The sequence below is a fragment of the Orcinus orca genome, chromosome 10 (assembly GCF_937001465.1).
Source record: "Orcinus orca chromosome 10, mOrcOrc1.1, whole genome shotgun sequence".
NCBI classification, from domain to species: domain Eukaryota; kingdom Metazoa; phylum Chordata; class Mammalia; order Artiodactyla; family Delphinidae; genus Orcinus; species Orcinus orca.
In genome coordinates, this window is record NC_064568.1 from 53,661,967 (window position 1) to 53,682,554 (window position 20,588).

A 20,588-nucleotide genomic window follows, 5' to 3' on the forward strand; every position below is an offset into this window, starting at 1 on the left:
ATTTTTTAAAATATATATTTTTTAAAAATCATGAAATGCTACTGCTGGTGGAACCCTATCCCCACCATGGGGTCAGAAATAAGGGTCCAGGAGCTGACTTGATGCGTAGGGAGGTTGTGACGGGCTCCCCTGCCTTTTGCTTATTGCAGAAGCCTGATGGGAAAAGAAGAAAGGGGTCCACTGCCTGAACATCACACACTCCTGGCCTTGCAATGGTTTTAGGATGACATGCCCCTACTTATGATTTGCTAGTGACTGGAGAATTAAGCCTAAACAACATGGCCTGGCATTGAAGGCCCCCATAATCTGATTATCTTTCTGCTAAAAAACCCATTATCAGAAACCCTTTGATATGTTAACGCCTTCTGCCTTCCTCACCCCTGGCATTTCTACCTTCTCCCAAGATCTACTTGTGCAAGGCCAAGGGATCACCCCCAAGGTGCCTGCCCAGGCCCTGGAAAGAGTTCAGTGCCTCTGCCAGCAGCTGTGAGCTTGGCTGTGACCAGGAGAATGGCTTCTCCAAGGAGGCCTGGTGTCCACAACAGGCTGATGCCCACTTTGGCTGCCGTCGGGGAGCTGGAGGACGGCCTCTGTGTGTTCGGTGGGCACACATCACAGGCAGGCGTCTTCCCAGCTTCCCGTTTCCTTGCAGCAAACGCAGAAGCGTGACCCTGGTTAACAAATGGACAGTGGTGCCACTGAGTGGTACTCAGCCCTTCAGATGCAGCTCAACCATTTCCCCCTTTGGAAGGTCATCAATCTCCAACCCAACCCAGAGAGTTCTGCCTCCTTTGGCCTTGACTTTTAACCACCTTTATGGTGAGGTAGGCCTGTATTTACCACACTCTGCAGGTGAGTTTCCAGAAGTAAAGGGATTTTGATTCTCCTACAGCTCTATAACAAAACCTTGCTCCTGTTATACAGGATTTAAAGGCAGAAGACGTGAGCTTTTGAACCTAAAAAATGGTACTTCTTTGCTAGGAGACATCAAGTAAGTCTCTTGATCAAGTTCTCCATTTGTAACCTAGCTGAGTGGGTTCCACATGAGAATCATCTGGGGATCTTTTGAAACAATGCTGATGCCAGGGCCCGACCCCAGGGCAAATGAATTGGAACTTTTAGGGGTTTGGCTCAGGCATCTAAAAGCTCCTTAGATGATTCTAATGTGCAGCCAGAATTAAAAAAATAAATACCGTTCAGGGAGGATTTATTCTATATGGAGTGAAGAACTCACTGGGGACAAACTTAGGGCGTAGAGACGGAGGCATGGCAGTACCAGATAGAGGTGCCAGGCCTACCAGCCATGTTTCCCCACTTGGCCTGCTGTTAGGAAAATCACAGACTGCATTAATACTGTACCTTATTATAAATGCATACAGGTAGGGTCAAGTCCAACCCAAGCAATCTTATGTGACTCATAAAAAATCTTTTTGGGATGAGGCACGAATCATAAACACAATGGCCCCAAGGCATTCATTTGCTATTGTACAAATTCCTTCCAGGAAGATCATTTTTAGATTAATTTTTAAGCACAGATTTTACAATTTACTATCATTTAAAGGGTGGAAATCCTCTGCCAATCACCAAGGGGACAATAAGCTTAAAGGAAGGTCTGTTTGAAAGATCTGAGGAGCAGGCTTCCTGAGAAAGCTGAATTTCTCAAGTGTTCTGACCCCAGGAGGCAAAATGAATAGCGAGTTCAAGGAGACGAACGTGAGAAAGTTTATCTCCCTTTAGAGAAACTAGCAAAGAAGTTAATAAGATACACAGTTCCTTAGATCAGAGTTAACAGTTGTAGATAAGCTTTTCCTTCAGAAAATCACAAAGCTAAGTAGATAAAACACACAAAAAAGATAAGTTTTAAGTCAACATGTTCCTGCAATGTAATTTCTCTTCCTGGTCTGTGATGTTTTTCTTTTTCATTCTATTTAAACAAACATATATTGAGAAGCATCTATATGATAGGTCTAAAGAAGGATCATTTCTGAAATGTTCAAAATGTGAGTATTTTCCTTAGTACAATTACATTTGCATTCACAGGAATCAGTATGTAAAAACAATAATTTTTAAAAAGGATTATATAAAAGATATTATTCCAGAGGATTTACTACAAAATCCCTTAAAAAAGAAAGTGCATAAAAGGTAACACTGAAATATGTATTATAGTTTGAAGACAATCTCTCCAATTTTAATATAAATTCATGAACCCAGTCATTATGTAAAGAAGCTCATCTGTTCTAGGAAACATTCACTGAGGAGGAAGGATCAGAATGATCTGTGGTCCTGAGTCCAGGAAGTCATCCTGATGGATCTGGTGGGGGAGAAAAAGAGGTCCACGTGACAGACGGGGCTGCTTTAATGCGTTTCCTTAACCGAAATTAATTAAAACAACAACACAACCCAACTTCTTTTTCTATGTTGTGGGGAAAATAACGTTTATATAGAGCACAGTGCAGGAAGCAGGAATCTAAATTAGCTTTGCGTGCTGGCAGCCTGAATAATGCTTCTGCCAAGAGGTCATTTTTTTTTTACCAAATCCTTTCAAAATGTCACAGTCACAGGCACAGTCTTCGCTACTCCTCAAGGTATAACTTCTTTAATATCAAAGCAATTTGACTAAACATTACATGTCTAATGTCACTCGTGTTCTGCCAGTCTACACAATCCTGTTGTCCCCTCCATCTTTTTCAGACATCCATCTTTAAGAAGATCTGTGAAGGAACCCCAGACAGTCCTTGACCTCTGGGCCTTCCTACGTAAAGACCCCCATATCCCTGACCATGTCATGCACCTCGAAGCTCTGGGGAAGAGCAAACCTACAGGACTGGGGCAATGGCCACAGGTTTTTATAAATGGCAACATCTGCCTCCTGACAATGGTGACATGACCCTCAGAAAGCAGACCGCATGGTGTTTAAAAGAGAAACTGTCCCCACAAGAAAAGGGGAAAAAGAAAATGACTCACGACACAGTCTGAACTCCAGTAAGACTGGTGGACAAAACCCTCAAAGAAATGTCTGGCAGAAGGTAATGCTCCAGTCCTAAATGCGGCTTCTCAGGTTCAAGGCAAAACAACGAGGCTTCTGATGCCAACCCTTCCATCCCCTCTTTTGCAATTCAGTTACGGAAACATAAAAACACAATGGGACCAGAGTTTTGATCTTATATTTACTTAGATATTAAGCGGCGAGGGAATACAATGACTAAAAACAGTAAAATGATGAAAAGACAAATGATACTTTATGATGCCTCGGGTGGTTTCACCTTTCTGGGCCTCCGTTTCCATGTATGTCAAATGGGATTACTAGACTCATCTCAGAGGGTTGTTTCCAAGGTTACAGGTGACAGGCAAGGGAAAGTGTTTTACAGGTAACAAAGCACTCTATGAACGTATGGGATTATTAAAAAACTATTATCATCAGACATGGTCAATATGTTTTCTTCAAAGTTATCTGACTAGATTTTTTCCACTGGTGTTCTTTCCCCCATCAGTCTCAATTATAGTAAAGTTATTCAAATCACTTCTCTTTTCTGGTTCCCTGGCACTAGTTTTCCATTTGCCTGGACAAGTAAGTAAATGACTAGTTTTACAACATTTGTTGTGCTTTTAATTTTCATTTAACGGCTATTTTAACAATGAAAGACACAGTATACATTCCCAAGAGATAAGCACCAGAGGGTGGTTGGCAGAAATGTTCGCTGAAATAGGGTCCTTCCACTGCAGCCCTGGTCACTGCTGATAAAAGGCACGCAAGCCCATAGTGTCCTGAGGTTTATGCGGCTGCTTTCAACCAGCACAGTCCTCAACTATCCACCCTCACTCATCTCTTGGTTTTCTTATAACTTCAAGACTCTTCAACTGAGAAAGCATGATGGCCATGTCTGCTTCCATGGGCTTCTTGTGTAACCTGGGAAGATGATTTAAGAAAAGTGCTAAGACTTTTCAGGGGCTTGCTCCAAAAACTCTCCTGAACATAAATTATTTTAGAGTATGGGTCATCATCAAAACAGACCATTGTATCAGAGGTCAGGTATTGTCTGGGGCTTCATTTTCCAGAACCTAAAGCTAAATGTATAAATAAAGACATACAGAGAAGAACAAAACTGCTTTGACTGGCAGAACACAAGTAACATAGACACCTAACATTCAGTCCATTGCTTTTACACAAAAGAAAAGCAAAGCCAATAGGCTTAGAGCAGAGGGGGTTCAAGTTCGTTGGAGCTCCAACAGTTATTCAAGAAGTAACCACTGAACTGTTAAGAAACCAGATTCCCTCCTGGGCCCTGAAGACACAAGACACATTTCATTCACAAACTGGTAACAGGAAACACTCTGAGTTTGACAAACTGCTTTGCAAAGTGCTGAATAAATGTAAGTGATTCTATAATTGCCACAAACATCCCCACCAACACCACCATCAAAATCTTGGAAGATTCATGTTTTCAACAGTTTTGAGAGCTCACCAACAGTACATCAAATTAAAAGTATTGTCTGCCGACACAGATGTAGAGAACAAACGTATAGACACGAAGGGGGCAAAGTGGTAGGGTAGGGGTGGTGGTGGGATGAATTGGGAGATTGGGACTGACATGTATACACCGATGTGTGTAAAATAGATAACTAAAAAGAACCTGCTGTATAAAAAAATTAATAAAATAAAATTCAGAAACAACGTATTCTCTGCCTAGTCAGTGCCACAGAAATATTAAGACACAAATTTCTTATTTCGCCTCCTTTTCCCCCATGGATAAAGCAGAGAGGGCATTGCTAATGCATGTCTACATAATTTTATGAAGTCTGCCCCAGAATTTCCACAGAGGAGGGTTCAGGCGTGATGACTCAGCTGGAAAGGAGGGGAGACGTGTCTGGAAGCCGTGCTGACCCAGGAAGCACACTAGCGATGGAGTCTAGACAGCAGGGGGCTGTGGAGACCACAGTGATGGAGGTGCTGAGACCTTCCAGGCCTTCTTTGGAGACCCATCCGTATTAAGCGCCCATCTAAGGCAGCCTTCCTACCTAAGTCTCCTGAGCACGCGCTGTTTTACCAGGGCTTTCCCAAAAGTGCAACCAGGAGTCCCCCTGTATATGGGATGTTTTGCATCAGGCAGGTGGAAAGATGTCTTCAGCCGCTCTCCACTGCCCCAATACCCCTCTATTCAACGGCCCCTTCTCCAGCCATCCCAACACAGGAGATAACCTACGAGTCAGAAAATGAAAGGCAGGACTGGCAATAAAAACCCAAAAAACAAAACAAAACAAAAAAAACCGTCGCAAGTCAGGTGGTATGATTTGCTTTCTGACTTTTCCTGGCCTCTGTGGTCATAACACGTTGAGCCCTCTAAAAGATGCACACAAGAACATAAATGAATCAAAGGCAGGCTGTGATGGATGGAAAAACAACAGCCCTCCACACCCCCAGACTGCAGCTCCCCTGAATTCACAGAAAATAAAGGCTGAACACACAGAAAACCTCCACTGTAAAGAACAACTTACACAAATCAGAACGTTCGAGATTTCCCACAAGCCCATGGTTCTCTCACACACCACCACACGTGGCTATAAATAACAAAGCCCTTGACGACACACTTGGGGGAAAGGCAGGCAGTCTAGCAAAAAAAAAAAAAATCTTGTCACCGCCATGTTGGATTTATAAGCACTGTCCCTGGCCTTTAAAAGCAACGAATTCCAAACAGCAACAATCTTTTAGTGACAATGCATGCTGAGCGCCAGGGAAGAATCAGACAGACTGTTCTCCCTCAAAGAGCTTTCCTTCTAGGAAGGGAGTTAAAACACACACACGTCCAGCCACAGGGAGCTTCCCACCAGGGCCGCCCGAGAGGAAGCCAGGCCTGATGGAGAGGCTGTGAAGGGGAGAAATAGGACAAATCCAACTGCAGACCTGACAGAAGAAGTGGGGTTCGGCCAAGCGTTGGTTCAAAGGAACAAAGGTGCTGTAGGGCATGAAGAGAGAATGGGAAAATCGTGGGGAGCAGAAGGGTCACAGGTTAGAAAAGCTGAGTAAAACCAGGGCCTGAGGATGCACGAGGTCAGAAAGGGGGCTGGGGGAGAGGCTGGCACCATCCAGGCCTCCCGTGATCTAACTTATGCTGGGGTCCTTCTCTGTGTCCTAGGAGCCAGGGGTGCAGCCCTGACCTCAAAAAGGAAACAAGGGCCACGCAATCACCTAGGATCCATGGAGAGGATCCACAGAAGGCTTCCCGCAGGTCACCTATTCAACATGACACCTGAGGGGCAGAGTTAACTGATGGCGACGTATTGTGTATTGAAGAGATGAAGGGTGTCCGTGGGCAGAAACCAACGAGGAGATCCTTACAGATGACAGAAAACAGGAGTTCAGACTTGCACTGTGGTAGCATAATTTAAGAGCAAAAATGCATTTCCTGTAACTGTGTTCCTGTTGTAAATAATGTCTGATTAAGAGACTCTAGGTATTAAAATTTGAAAGTTATTCTGATAAATAAGTTGAGATCTGATGGAACAGGAAGCAACATGAGACCAGGTTGCAATGGGAAGTGTTTTCTGTCTTTGTTTTTTGCCAAGTAAGATGTCAAAAGAAAAAAAAAAGTCAGAAAATAAAATTATTTGGAAAAATCAGAAAGTAGTTGTGAGAACCGGTTGTTGCAACTGACAGGGACCCATAATTCTTGAAGACAAAAGTAACTGAGGGGCAAACATGGCCTTATGTTGAGTAAAATACAGAAGCTCATCAGTGAGAAAGCCAGCTGTGGGGCTCTCAGAACAGTCTAAAATTAATGTTGAAAGATTCAAGAAAAATTGAGTCCTCACTGAGCACTGACCAAATAACTTTCTCAAGACAAAAGAAGATTTTTTTTTTTAATGTTGAAAAGTAGAACCACTTCCTGAAAAACGTGACATTAATTCAGTAATTTATTGGAGACATCATTTGTATACGAGGGAGTGCGACATATTTTAAGCAATGCCGAGGTGTAATAGCTCCAAACGGATTTAAGGCCTACAGGTGTCAAGGTGGTCTGTGATTAAACACCTAAGGAGTAAACATGATGAATGGTGTGAGTTCAGCAGAGAAAAGGATTCCTGGGAGCTACACTTGGTGGTCAAGGCACAGTCAGTGGAGGAAGCAGCCAAGAAGGATGCTTTGGGAAGAGAGACGGGTTAAAACCCACTCATTAACTGACTTGCCCTCAGCAAATCTCTCTCCTGCTAGCCTTAAAGCATTACTTACCCCCAGTTAAAATGGGCCCTGTAGCTGAGGAGGAATCGAAGCACCTTCATAAAATGGGCAGCTATCCTCTTCCTCAGTGACAGAAACAAGTCTGATCTGACACACTGAAATCTCTGCACTTGACACCCCTGTGGAAAGGTTTTCATGCTGTTACAACAGTGCTTCTCAAACTTCGATGCACACACGAATCACTTGGGGGTCTTGTTAAAATGCAGATTCAGTGCAGTAGGTCTGGGGAGGGGCCCAACATTCTGCATTTCCCATAACCCTCAGTGATGCTGATCCTGCTGGCGGCTGGACCACCCTTTGAGTAGTAAAGTACTGGAGCATCTTTAGTTGCTGTTATCAGGGCATGGTAGAAAGGCATCATTTTTGAGCTCAAGATTCGGGCCTCAAGGCATACTATAAGTCATAAAAAGTAGATGTGAAAAGGAGAGTGAGGCTCCTGGAGAGTGAGAAAGTAGAGCCAGCAGGGCTGCAAGGGGAGGCGATGGAAAACAGAAGAGGGCAACAGAGGAAAAGGCTGGTTGGCCCGCTGCTGATTAGAATAAATAAGAGGTGACAAGAAAGAAATTATAAGAATGAAAGTAAGAGTGCCCAGGGTGTGTTGAGAGTGTTAGAAAGTATTTTACGAACAATGAACTTCAAGGGATTCCAGAATAGTGAATACAAAATGTTACTTTTGGGTGTTTTTGTCCCTTTTCACATATGGTCTTTCTCTTTTTTTTTTTTCTTTTTGCCTAATACTATGGGTTTTAGAGAATAAAACATAAACGTGAGCTGTAACAACAAGACCGTCATTCAAAGCAATAGTTAGAAGATTCCTCCACTGCTGACTATACAGAAATGCGACTATAGGACTCACAGCTACTCCCCTGCCTAAAACAGCAGTCTGAAAACTGCCAATCTGGAGCAAATTCTGTCTTTTCTGAGAATATTTTAAGAAAAGAGGTGGAGAAATATTTGAAAGGCAAGACAAGACTATACTCAGACAAGTTTCCTTTCTTTTCCCAAAAAAACATAGAAGCTCCTTTAGGGCTTTCTCTCTTTTCCTAGACATAGCAAAGCATTTCATAATTCTCTAACTTAGGAAAACGCTTCACAGACATTCTCACCAGCTCAAAGAAAGGAGAGGATGCAAACACTGCAATTAACCAGAGAGAAATGGTATTCCCACCCAAACCAAGACAGCCTTTCTTCAGCAAGGAGAAAGTGGGAGCTGCAGTAAACATGCTCTTTAGTGAGGATGTCTGCTCAGGCACCTGCACTAGGGACATTTCAAAATAAACGTGGCTTCTGTTTCTTTTTTAAACAGCAGTTGTCTCCAACAAACTCCAATTGGATGTTTGTGGTATTTGTTAGTTCCAACCTGTGATGACGTTCGATAGTTTTCTATTTTTGATTAGCTAAGGATTATGCTTTCTAAGCCAACAACAATGATTTGCTTTACTAACATCCAGAATGAAACATTTTGGAACATAAAAAGCTAAAAATCTCATCTAGTTCAGTGCTTGTCACTATACACAGAAGAAAAATGAGACCCAGGGAGACCAAAGGAGGTAACCAGGTCCCCCAGACACCTTGACTGCCAGTATGACAGGGTTTAATCTTCACCAGCTGTCTCCGAGGCAGATTCTTAATCTCAAACTAAGGGTCAGAGCTGGATTAGATCATTCAAGATCAAGGTTTTGCGATAATTACATAGCTGCAACTTCTCTTCTGTTTGGTATGGGGCCTCTAAACTAGGAAAATGATGAAGAGACTAGGAAAAAAAACGCTTTGGTTTGGTGATGTAACAATGCAGACTCCAGAGTATTTGGATGGGGTTGGGGGTGCGGAGGACTTTGAATTTATTTTCTAAGCCAACCAGCAAATCCCGCCATTAGGCATGTAGTCAGGTCTTGTGGAAGTCGAAGCTTATAAATTTCAGGGGCACTCATTAAGAAAAAGAATATAAAAATTAAGAATAGAAATTTAGGTATGAAAGAGAATATTTAGAGTGGCATCTTACACATTACAAATTTTAAGAAGCTGCAGATACCACAAATATAAAAGTTAAAAGAAAAATATTTTTATTAATTAACTGCCTGATACACCTCTGAAATACTATTGCTACATTTTTTGGTTACATTCTCTTTGATCACCTCTACCAATGATATTTCATGATATTCTCTTTAGAGAAAATTTAAAATAATTCAATCTTTCCTCTAGAACTGTTGATCAGAATTTGTAAATTTATTCTTGAGATAACTTGGAAGTTTTTTCCAGCTTCATAACTCATTATAAGTAATGTCATATAAATGTTTTGGGTTGCCTCTAAATTTGGGAAAACCCCTATGAAGTTGCTTTTACAGGTGAGCTGTAATATTCAGGGCATCGCAAGATATCTTAAATATTCTCTACCTTGATAACACTCATTAACCACATTGCCAGGGCCCCTCCCAGAGCCAGAAGGGGGGCCTGCAGCAGGAAGAAGCCTTGAGGTTCCATCCACATCATGGTAAATCCACATTGGCACACCATATATAACCCCCACCTACTTATGCATCCTTGAATTCCCCCAATTCTTCCGAATAAAGTGCCTGTTCTATTCAGAATACCTACTAAATTCCTTGATGGCATAACTATGGCATGATTCAGCCAGGACTGTATCACCTGATGTGTATACTTCATTTTTCCATCAAGATCACAAGACAGGCCTAACATTTGACCACCTGGTGTATGCATCAAATGTTACTTTATTTACCTAAAGAAATTACATGGGATAACATATGAAAAACACCAAAGCCTTAGAAAAATGTTGGATCTCACCATTATTTCTCTTAACCCCTAGAGTCTCCCAGCACCCACGCTATAATGGAGAAGTGGTTTGTATCAATCGAGGCGGCCTGGTCCAGTAGAGCCTAGCACTTAGGGTCTAGGTCCCCAAACCAGACCATCTCGGGTTCAACCCCAGCCTAATCATTTGCTAATTGAGTGGCCTTAATTTCCCTGATCTCTAGAGGACTTACAATAAGCATCATAAAGCCGACCTTGTAGAGTTGTTTGGAGGTTAAATAATACACGTGAAGCGCTCAACATGGTCCAGGCAGCAGCAGTTAGTGCAGCTACAATCATTACTATGCATTATCAGGAAATCTGCCCACAAAATCTCTCGAGTGAAGCTTCCTCGAGATATTAACACCATTCAGAGCGGCATGAGCCACTGTCGTCTCCTTCCATAGGCAAGTTCTGCAGAGTTTTAGGATCACCAGCAGGCATCCACAGAGCAGCAGAGTGAATTTCCTGCCACAGCCAATAAATCCTCCATGATGATTTACAACTTTAACAGATAAAGTGGCAAATATTGAAAATACGAACCTGACTCTGTATTTTCCTTCAAAGACACTCATGGCTGTTCTGCCAAGCCCCCAGCTCCCTGCAACGCAGTTTTCACAATCCTATACCTTGTATAGTATCTTAACAGCTTTTTACTTCTTTATCTGTTCTGATATTCTTGTTTCCTTAAAAAGGCTTGAGAAGGCCTTAAGAAGGCTTGAGAAGGCCTCATGTTCCCAATACCCAGAGGAAATGCAACCAAGGCACTGGGAAATCTTAAAGAAACTGTGTAAGTGAAATCCTGGATAGAACAAGTCAAATGAATATAGCTGAAGTTTCCTGCAGGAAAAGACAAGCCATGAAAAACTGAATTTCCCCAAGGAAATACACCACTATGATTACAGCCAAACTCTTAGCTTTTTCATTAATGAGCAATTTCTCTACTCCAGGGAAAATATGATATAATCAACAATAACTAATTTTGTACCTAACACCTCTGCAAAGGTGTGTTGTTGGTGCAGATCAATCTCCAGTGTTGGAAGACCCAGGGCGGGGGGACAAATGGTGGCCCACAGACCACAGGTCAGAATATTGAAAGTTATAAATCACACTGACAAACCGTTCGATAAAGTAGGTTTTATCCTTCTACCTTGATTGACAAATGCACCTCCATAACATCTTAGAAAAGACCAAGTTCAACTTCAAACTCTTGACCTGCTCAGAGACCAGCCCTGGAACTGGGGAAACACTGTCCCAAACCCGGCCAACAATCTACCTTCCTCTTTCCACTGGCTGCTTCATCTGGCACCAAGAGGGACCTTGTGACATGTAAAACACCCAAGTTTTAACACTCACACCCCCCCCACACCCCACACATACACGGCTGTCCCTTCGCCACCCCTCAGGCCCATAGACCAGTGGCTACAAAGGCCCTCACGAAGATGGGTCCAAAGGTCTATGTAGGCTGTAAAAGTTGGTCCACAGCCATCCGAACAGCATATTTTGGGTTTCCAGGTACCTGAAACTGATCTATAAAGGGGAGACTCTGGACTCAGAGGCCCAGGAGTCTCCTCACCCCATAACAGGGGCTGAACAGAGAACAATAAAAGCAGTGCCCTCTAAATCCCAGGGCAGAGGCTCCGTTTGCTCGTACACTAGGCCTATATTTTAACTGAGCAGAAAAATTGGGGGGGGGGGATATCTCATCAGAAAAGAGCAAAAATAAAAAACAGCCGCTTATCTTGAGAGCAGGCAGCCTTCCCCAGATACAATCTCACCCATCACATGCAGTTGCCCTGAGCTAAGTCCATTCTAATGATCTACAGCTTCAGCCCTGCGAACAAAACACAGACGCTAGGAAACCCTAAAGAGGCCAAGCAGGAGATCCTAAATGGACCACAGGCAAGGAGGCAGTTGCTCCATGTTGAGTGCCAAGACCTAAAAAGCTGATGATGGCAAATAAAAGACAGATCCTTTTGGGAGGAGAAGAATATTAACCACCTACAAGTTTTCTAAAAGTCAAATCATCCCCCTTTGTGATACTGGATAAATTCTACTCTTCAAAATCATCCCCCTTGTGATACTGGATAAATTCTACTCTTCCCACCCTCCCCAGCAGCTGTTCGAGATCTGTACACAGACGCTGGTCCTACATGCCTGGAATCTGGGGTTGCCAGTATATATCTCTGAAAACAGCACATGTCCAGCTGCTGTCAATGGTCAAGGCACAGGTCACCGGCAGTGGGTCCCACCACCAAGACGCAATTATCAGACTAGGAACAGCAGAGTTTTCTTGGTCAAAGAGACTCTACCTTATCCTGATTTTCGGTAGGACAATGACAATCAGGAAGGAGGTAGATCATGCAAGCAAAGCAAATCATGACCTCAGGGGCATTGAATGGATATTAGATGGTAAGTTCCCTTTTCTTGAATACGATATCCCTTTACTCACTCCCTAACTTCCATCCCAACACACATACACACAGATATACCAGGGAAAAGGGCCGAGCAGAACACAAGGAAGACAAGGTTAGAAAACACACACACACACACACACACACACACACACACACACACAAAGAGGCAAACGTCAAGTTGCTTTGTGCAGACTCTATCTTCTCCATTTATAAAATAGAGGTAATGAAAATTATCTTGTCGGTTTCTTCTGAGGATTAAATTAGATAATAATGTCAGGCGGCTGGCTCAGAACAGGTTCTCAAATGTTACTTCTCCCTTCTCCCCACGTGTCCTTGAGATGAGCCAACTTACCCTGCTTGGCTTCCCAACCCTCATGACATGCCAGGCAAGAAGGAGAATCATCGTTATCCCACCTTGGTCAGAAGCCACAAGTAGGTAGGAAGCAACATATTACAAGGGAAAGAAGGAGTGCAAAACAAATGGTGAGCATTCTTGCTGCTAATACCTATCTGCTAAATCATTTCTACTGAAAATCATGAGTTAATCTGCTGAAGCTGTACAGAAGGCCCCCGAGGGCAGAAGCCAACAAGGTGACAGAGTGATGCTTTTCTGTGGAAATTGGCTAAATAATGCCATGCTGTAGCCAGGAAGCACTTTTCCTCCACACCCTATTTTAAACTGTTTCGGTGGTTTGCATCAGACCTAAATAATAGCCACACTGCTCTTCTGCAGATAGCAGCTGCCCCAGGGCTGCACTTCCCTTAGACCAACTCACTTCACTGCTTATAAACCAAAACAGAAGACCCTGATGAAAAAAGAAACTTCAAAGCTAAGTTTAGATTTCGGCACTTCATTTTTAATGAAAGTCTCATTTCAACAACCTTCTAGAAAAAAAAAGAGAGAGAGAGAAGATTCAGTATTCACTGGCAAATGTCTTTGGTAAGACTGAAAAAGTTTTGCAATGGCTTTGAATGCCCTACATGAATTCAAGTGTACAACTAAAGAGGTTGGATGAAAACTTCTAGCAGCTTTCCATCATGTCTGTCAGAAGCTGACATGTTTGTCATCTTTTTCCATAGGTCATCAGAATAAAAGAACCAACAACACAGTATAAAACAGCCAAATTGCCGATTGAGATCAAAGCTAAACTATTCTCAATAAAGATTTTACCATTCAGACCAAACACCCAATAAATAGTGACTGCCTGGTTGTGGAAATGCTCGACTGACTTGCAGTGCCTCTAGGAGGATGAATGGAGGTTCAGCTCAGCATTTCCTGGGTGCTAAGTGATATGCCAGGCACTGCCACAGACCCTGGAGACAGAGAAATGAGTGGGACAAACCCAGTGCCTTTGAGAGAATGGGTAAGGGAGTCTCATCAAACCCAGTGCCTTTGAGAGAATGGGTAAGGGAGTCTCATCATAATTCTGCCTTACTATTGTTAGCAGCGAAAAGAGAGGCCTGTCCCCGGGAGGAGGGAACCTATAGCTCCACCCAGGGCGTTGAAAGCAGGTTTGCTTAAGAATGACACTTAAGTCAAGTCTTAAAAGATGAATCTAAATTATCCAGGGTAGCAGGAGTTCCAGACAGACAGCAGCTTGAACAAAAGTGAGGTGGCCCAACTGGGGGCCCGGAATAAGGCAGGCACAGAAAACAATAGATCAATGAAAAACACGTTCAGAGGGACAGTGGAGGGAATGGAAGGAAACACTCAACACCCAACAGAGTGGGCTTTTGACAAAGGGGTCTAGAGTCAATAATGCTTCCAAGTACACAGGGTTAAAATATACATCCTTCTCTGGGCCTCAACACACCCCCCATATGTTAGACTCAATGGAGGCAAAGACCAGACCTGTCTTACTCACTCAGAATACTGTTTCCAGGTCTGAGCCTCCTGCCTGGCAAAAAGTGACATTCTATAGATACTGTTGAGAAGAAAGAATGGGTAATGGTCACTTTCTGCAATGGCACCAATGAAGTGTCATTCTTAATTGGAAAAATATGGTTAAAAAAAGAAAATTTTTTAAAGTTGTGTTGAAAACTGAAATGCAGACCATGTAGCAGGTATGCTGGCTCCACAGACAGCAATGAGGACTCATCATTTCAAGGTGGGGTGCTACCTTGAAAAAAAGGCAAGGAGGGACTTCCCTGGTGGCACAGTGGTTAAGAATCCGCCTGCCAATGCAGGGGACATGGGTTCAAGCCCTGGTCCAGGAAGATCCCACGTGCCGCGGAGCAACTAAGCCCGTGTGCCACAACTACTGAGCCCGCGTGCCACAACTACTGAAGCCCGCCCGCCTAGAGCCCGTGCTCCACAAGAGAAGCCACCGCAATGAGAAGCCTGCACACCACAACAGAGAGTAGCCCCCGCACTTGCCGCAACTAGAGAAAGCCCACGCGCAGCAACGAAGACCCAATGTGGCCAAAAATAAATAAATAAATAAATAAAGGCAAGGAATCCAAAATGTGATGAGTATCTTATAGAAACCATAACTAGTTAAAAATAAATGGCCTAGAGGTGAAACATGTGCTTTCTGGGAACAAAAGCAAATAGACCAAAGATCAAATTCTGGACCTAGCAGTTTCCAGAACCCTGACAAAATCAGCGGTGATTTGGGGAAAGAAATTTATCTCTACAACACTTTTAAACAACAGTGAGTCCTCAACAAGGATCTCCTGTTAGGTATTTGAAAAGCAAAAGTTATATTTTTCAGATCTGAAGAGTTTTCAAACATTTAAAGTTTTCCCCCAAAGAGCAATTACTTAATTTCAGGCATTTAGGAAGAGTGAATCTACTAAGTCAAAAACAAAAACTAAAATACCTTTAAGTATGTACCTTAGTGAAGTTTGCTCTTATACTGAAGTCCTTGGCTCACTTGTCAATATACTAAATATAAGATGGATTTTTTAAGTAACCAAAGAGAAGGCTGTGAACAATCTCATTTCCTCTTATCTTACCATGCATTAAGATATTTTGAAAAATGTAGTGACAGATTACCAATTACGTTAGGAAAATCCTGAAACCATTTACTTCCATAGAAAATTAAATGCAAGTGGAATTAGGTTTCCCACCTCCATTATAGCTACCTTTGACCTTCAACTATCTTCAAAATGTAATTTCACATGAATACCAATCCAAAATGATTCCTTAGTTCAACCATTTTGTGGCTTTAATTCCATAAAAATATGAAATCTGTGGGTTTTGTAATACTGTCTAAAAGCCCAAATAAAAAGCCAGTTGGCTTTTAAGCTAATTGTTTAAAAGTGTGTATATAGATGAACTGAGACTGACTCATGAACTACTGAGTCTGGAATTTGCAAATCATAAATCTTATCCTCCTAAGCAAAGACTAACAGAATCAGGGCCCACTAATTTCCTTCTTTCGTAATCTGAAACAAAAGTTTTAACGATTTTTAAGGTACACTGAAAATTAAGGGTGCCGTTTAAAATACTAGCAAAATATAACTCAGTTCTTAAGAGTTTGGTGTATAATCAGAGAGTCGAACATTCTGGTACTGCAAAGTAAGAAAGCATCCAAGGATGAAACAGTGGAACTTTATTAAACTGTAGAACTCAAATCTGTGTCGGATTTTTTTGTTTACAATAGTCTTTCCTCACTATCTTAAAAACTCCCATCTCCATGCCACCTTCAGTAAAAAAAATATAACTTTTAAAATTTTTCAATCCACTTCAAGAACTGTGAAATGTCCCATGTAGAAACTGGTCCATATTTCTTTTAGACAAGACCAAAGGTTAAGTCTGGCCCTTGGTAAACAGAATGTGTGCCTCAGAGTGACGGGGACTGTCAGATCCTCCCAAATCCACACAAGGCATCTCCAAGTTACCAAAAAGGAGTAGAGAAACAAAAGATGTTAAAGATGAAGGGAATGTAAAATGATCCAAATCTAACCATGTCCTTTCACAGATGAGGAGACTGAGGCCCAGAAAGGTCCCAAAACTCCAAAGACTCCATTACCAGAACCCAGATGCAGGTTCTCAGTTCTGTAGCAAAGAGCTAACAAAATTTCTAACTTTTAAGGTCTCAGGGGTTCGGTACTTTCCATAACAAATACTTAAGAGTTCAATTCCTGCATTTTTCTCCCCTCAAAACCTCCTAGACACCAAGATCAGGTGGGCAGGGGGATTTACGATTTTAACCCTTCCGTTTCATTTCCACCAAACAATTGCACAGAACCTTCAAGCCCGCAAGACGGGGCTGTCCTGCTCCAGGCAACATCTCCAGCACCTAGCGCCTAGCAGGCACTCAGTAAATACTCCGCCTTCCACCTGACAAGCCCCACTCCCTGCCGCATCCACGCCAGCCCGCAGTGGAGCGAGACAAGTTTCCTTTGGCAATCGCTTTTCTCCTTGAAACTTTGCTACAGCAACTCCGGGCCAAAAAGCCGGTCCGCGGGCATGTGGCCCTGGGCAAGAGCTGAGGATGGGGGCCCTGCCCTTTCGGGGCACTGGGCGATCCCGGGCCGGGGACCAGGTGTGCCCGCCGCTCGCTCGGAGGCCGCCCGGGCCGCGTCCTGCCTCCGCCGATCACCAACTTCTCAAACTTCCCTTTCCGGGGGTGGGGGCGGCCCGGGACGCAGCGCCCTTCCTGCCCGCACAAAGGGGGCCGGGCGCGCCCCGCGCCCCCGCCGAGACCACTTTCCTGGTCTTTGGAAAGAAAAACGTACCCGTCCCAGCGCAGGGTGCTGGGGCGCGGGCACCGGGGCCACGTCCCGGCTTCCGCCCGCCTCCCGGGTCGACTGTCAAGCGCAGCCCTGCGGGGCCCCGGGGACCCAGGCGCCAAGCCCGGGCGGGGGCCACTCACCCGACTTGGGAACGTGAGGCGGGATCGTGCTGGCGATGCGTGTCCACAGGACGATGTGCAGCGGCCACAGGCCCCCAAGCAGCCCCCGGCCCATGGCAGCCCCCGCCGCTCCGCATAGACCGGCCCGAGCGCGCACGCCGCGCCTCCGCGCCGCGCCCTGCGGACCCGCGCGGAGCAGCGGTGCGGCCAGATGTGGCGCCGCAGAGGGTGGCGGTGGGCGAGGCGCGGGGGGCCCGGCGGCCGAGGGGAGCTGCGCGGGAGGCCGGCCCGGCCGGCGGGTGCGCGCGCGGAGTGTCGTCGGGCCGGGCGCGCGAGTGACTCACGACTTCGCCCGGGCGCCGCGGGGGAAACAGGAAACTCCTCGCCAACAGCTGGGCAGGACCTCTCGCCGCCCCGAGCCTGCTCCCCGTCTCGGCTCCCGGTCCTCGCCCTCCCTCGCAGCTGCCAATCACGTCCCCGGGACCGGCCCCTCCGGGGCTTTGGCAAACTTTCAGCGGCCTCGCGCGTTCCCGCTCCGAAGACTGACTACGGAGCACTAAGTGCACACGTTCCAGAAAGTCACTCAACGCAGAGAGTGTCTGCGCTCTCCAAAGCACCCCCACCAGCATCCTCCCCTTCCCCACAACCCTCTTCGGGCTGTTCCTAAGTGCTTCAGAGCTGGTTTTCAAACTCCAAGTGGCGACCCAAGAGTGGATGCTGAAATCTGAGTTGTGAGCACTTTTTTTTTTTCAAGTAAAACAGTAAAAGTATTTCCTCATTAAACTTTGTTTCAGTTGTGTATGCCTAAACCATCACATTGTAAAATGTTTATTTTACTGTAGGTGGAAGTCCAGAAGTCTGTTCTCAAACTTTAATGTGCTCATGGACCCCCTGAAAATATTGTTAAAATGCAGATTCTGCTTCAGTACATCTAAGAGGCAGCATTTCTGATAGGCTCTTGGGTGGTGCCTCCCATTTTGAGCTGCCTCTTTCTTCCTGGGGGGTGACTGAGTGAGCAATTATAAACAATAAGCCATCACAGAGTGATAATGGTAATGGGAAATGTTATCTTCAGAATGTATCAGGTATGGCAGAAAGTGTGAAAGTAAAAGTGGCCTGGGAGTCAGCTAAGTGCCAGAGTTTGCCTTCCAACACTGCCTGTGAAGGGACAGAACTCTGAGCCCCTCCCCTGCAAAAGGGGACATCGGTGGGAGCAAAGGACGAACTTTCAACTTTCCCTTCTTGCTAAGGTGACCAGGTTTGCCCCCAAACTATCCTAGTGTACATCTGTTTCAAAGTTGAATTATTAACAGAACTCCCTGTCTCTTTCCCATGTGTCTTGGCTGGATATTGACTCATATGCTCATCCTACTTCCAGCCCCCTCAAAGAGTTAGATTCAGTACAGCCCTCTCTCTGGTCAGGAGATCTTCCAGCAGGTTACACAATAGACTCCTTTATCTGAGACAAAGCTTGTTTGCAGAGGCAGGTGGCCAGGCTTACTGGGAGTAAAGGCAAACTAGCTCTCCCTGGAAACCCAACCCCTGAAATCTTCCCTGTCAATCTGAGAGTTCTTTTGCTTGATCCTGGAAGTTAAGTCTTGTCACCATTGTTCCACCCAGCACAGAAGCTGACTTTTAGGAAAAGACCACTTCCTAGCTCTTGAATTTAGGATGCAGGAAGTGGGGTGAAATCATCAGGGTTGGGCATCTTCCTTCCCACCAACCTCCTTGCCAAAGCCACTTGAGCAAAGGAGGAAAGTTGAGTTCAAAATCTGTTTCTCTCCATTTCCTCCACAGGCCCTGCCCATGCCACCGCCACCCCTTGAGCAGGAGTCTCCCAGCCACTCACCCCCAATCAGGGCCATTCTGGGCCTTTTCACTCAATTTCTCAAAACCTAGCGAAAGTCAAATTTTCAAAAGGCAAACCTGATTATACCAACCCTTCTATTGAAATCATTTGATGGCTTCCCACTGCTCTTGAGACAGAGGATAGAAATGAGATCCTTGAAGGGGCCTTGAGCCCCTCCTCTCTTGTAACCTTGGGTTTCTCCTCTCCCAATGAGAGGATCTCCACATTCCTAGAATGCACCCCTGTGTTCCTCCCACACAGAGCCTCCCCCCTTTCCCCGGGGCACACTTCCCTTCCTCTGTCCTTCCTTCTACCCAGCCCTCTCCTGGTCTTCCTTGGGTGAATCATGACTTCCTTGATGGGCAAGCTTTCCCTGACCTCCCTGAATAGACTTTTTTAAAAAAAAAATTTATTTATTTACTTATTTATTTATTTTTGGCTGTGTTGGGTCTTCATTGCTGCCCACGGGCTCTCTCTAGTTGCGGCGAGTGGGGGCTACTCTTTGTTGCAGTGCACGTGTTTCTCGTTGCGGTGGCTTCACCTGTTGCAGAGCACGGGCTTTAGGCACACGGGCTCAGTAGTTGTGGCTCTCGGGCTCTAGAGCACAGGCTCAGTACTTGTGGTGCACGGGCTTAGTTGCTCCACGGCATGTGGGATCTTCCTGGACCAGGGCTCGAACCCATGTCTCCTGCATTGGCAGGCGGATTCTTAACCACTGCACCACCAGCGAAGTCCCTGAATAGACATTTTATTCTGGGTTCACTTGGCACCATATGCCTCTCCTTTTTAGCACTTACTACACCTCCTTTCCCTTTTCCCAAATCAAGTCCAAATTTCTTGAGGACAGGAATTATATGTTTTCCTCCATTCACTATTGTATTCCCAGGACCTGGCACAGAATAGGTGTTTAATAGACATATGTTGGATGAATGAATGAATGAGGTAATCAAGATTCAGAAGAAAATTGTACTTAATCATCCTAATTATTTTATAACTCGGGAAAAGGCATTCTATTACCTAACAAACTGAGATATAAACAGGCTAGATTTTAGTCGAGGATGATGTCATACTACTTCCTTTTCTTAAAAATGGAGAAGTCTGTGGTTTGGTTTTGTTTTTCTTTTTTTCTAAATTCACCCAAGTTCCTCTGGACAGTATACATACACTTCCTTGCTCCCAGAAACACTGAGGCAAATAAATGCCCAATTGATCCCGAAGGCCTTCTTTTCTATATTTATTGCAAAGAACAGATATTTTACATTGTTAGAGGCCAGGTTCGAGGTATTTGATTCTGTCATCATATATGACTCTGTCATCATATGTGACTAATGTTGATTTTAATTTTGCTTGCCTTTAATATTTCCAATTTCATCTTCAATCTCCTGTGAAACTGAGAGTCTGACTTTGGCATTGCCAAGTGCAAACTCACCTTTCAAAAAGCACTGAAGTGCAATCAGAGACACGTAAACTCGTATATA

General features: G+C 44.4%; 1 protein-coding gene across 2 annotated transcripts in view; it reads right to left on the minus strand.

Moving 5' to 3' along the window:
• The window catches only part of TGFBR2 (transforming growth factor beta receptor 2), a 94,609-nt gene extending 77,192 nt beyond the window's left edge, over positions 1-17,417 (minus strand). For both annotated transcript variants that reach the window (XM_004279680.4, XM_033405464.2), the window contains exon 1: positions 17,283-17,417. In XM_004279680.4, the coding sequence (XP_004279728.1) occupies positions 17,283-17,376 (94 nt within the window). In that variant the 5' untranslated portion in view covers positions 17,377-17,417. The remainder of the gene's footprint in view (positions 1-17,282) is intronic.
• Positions 17,418-20,588: the final 3,171 nt, after the last annotated feature.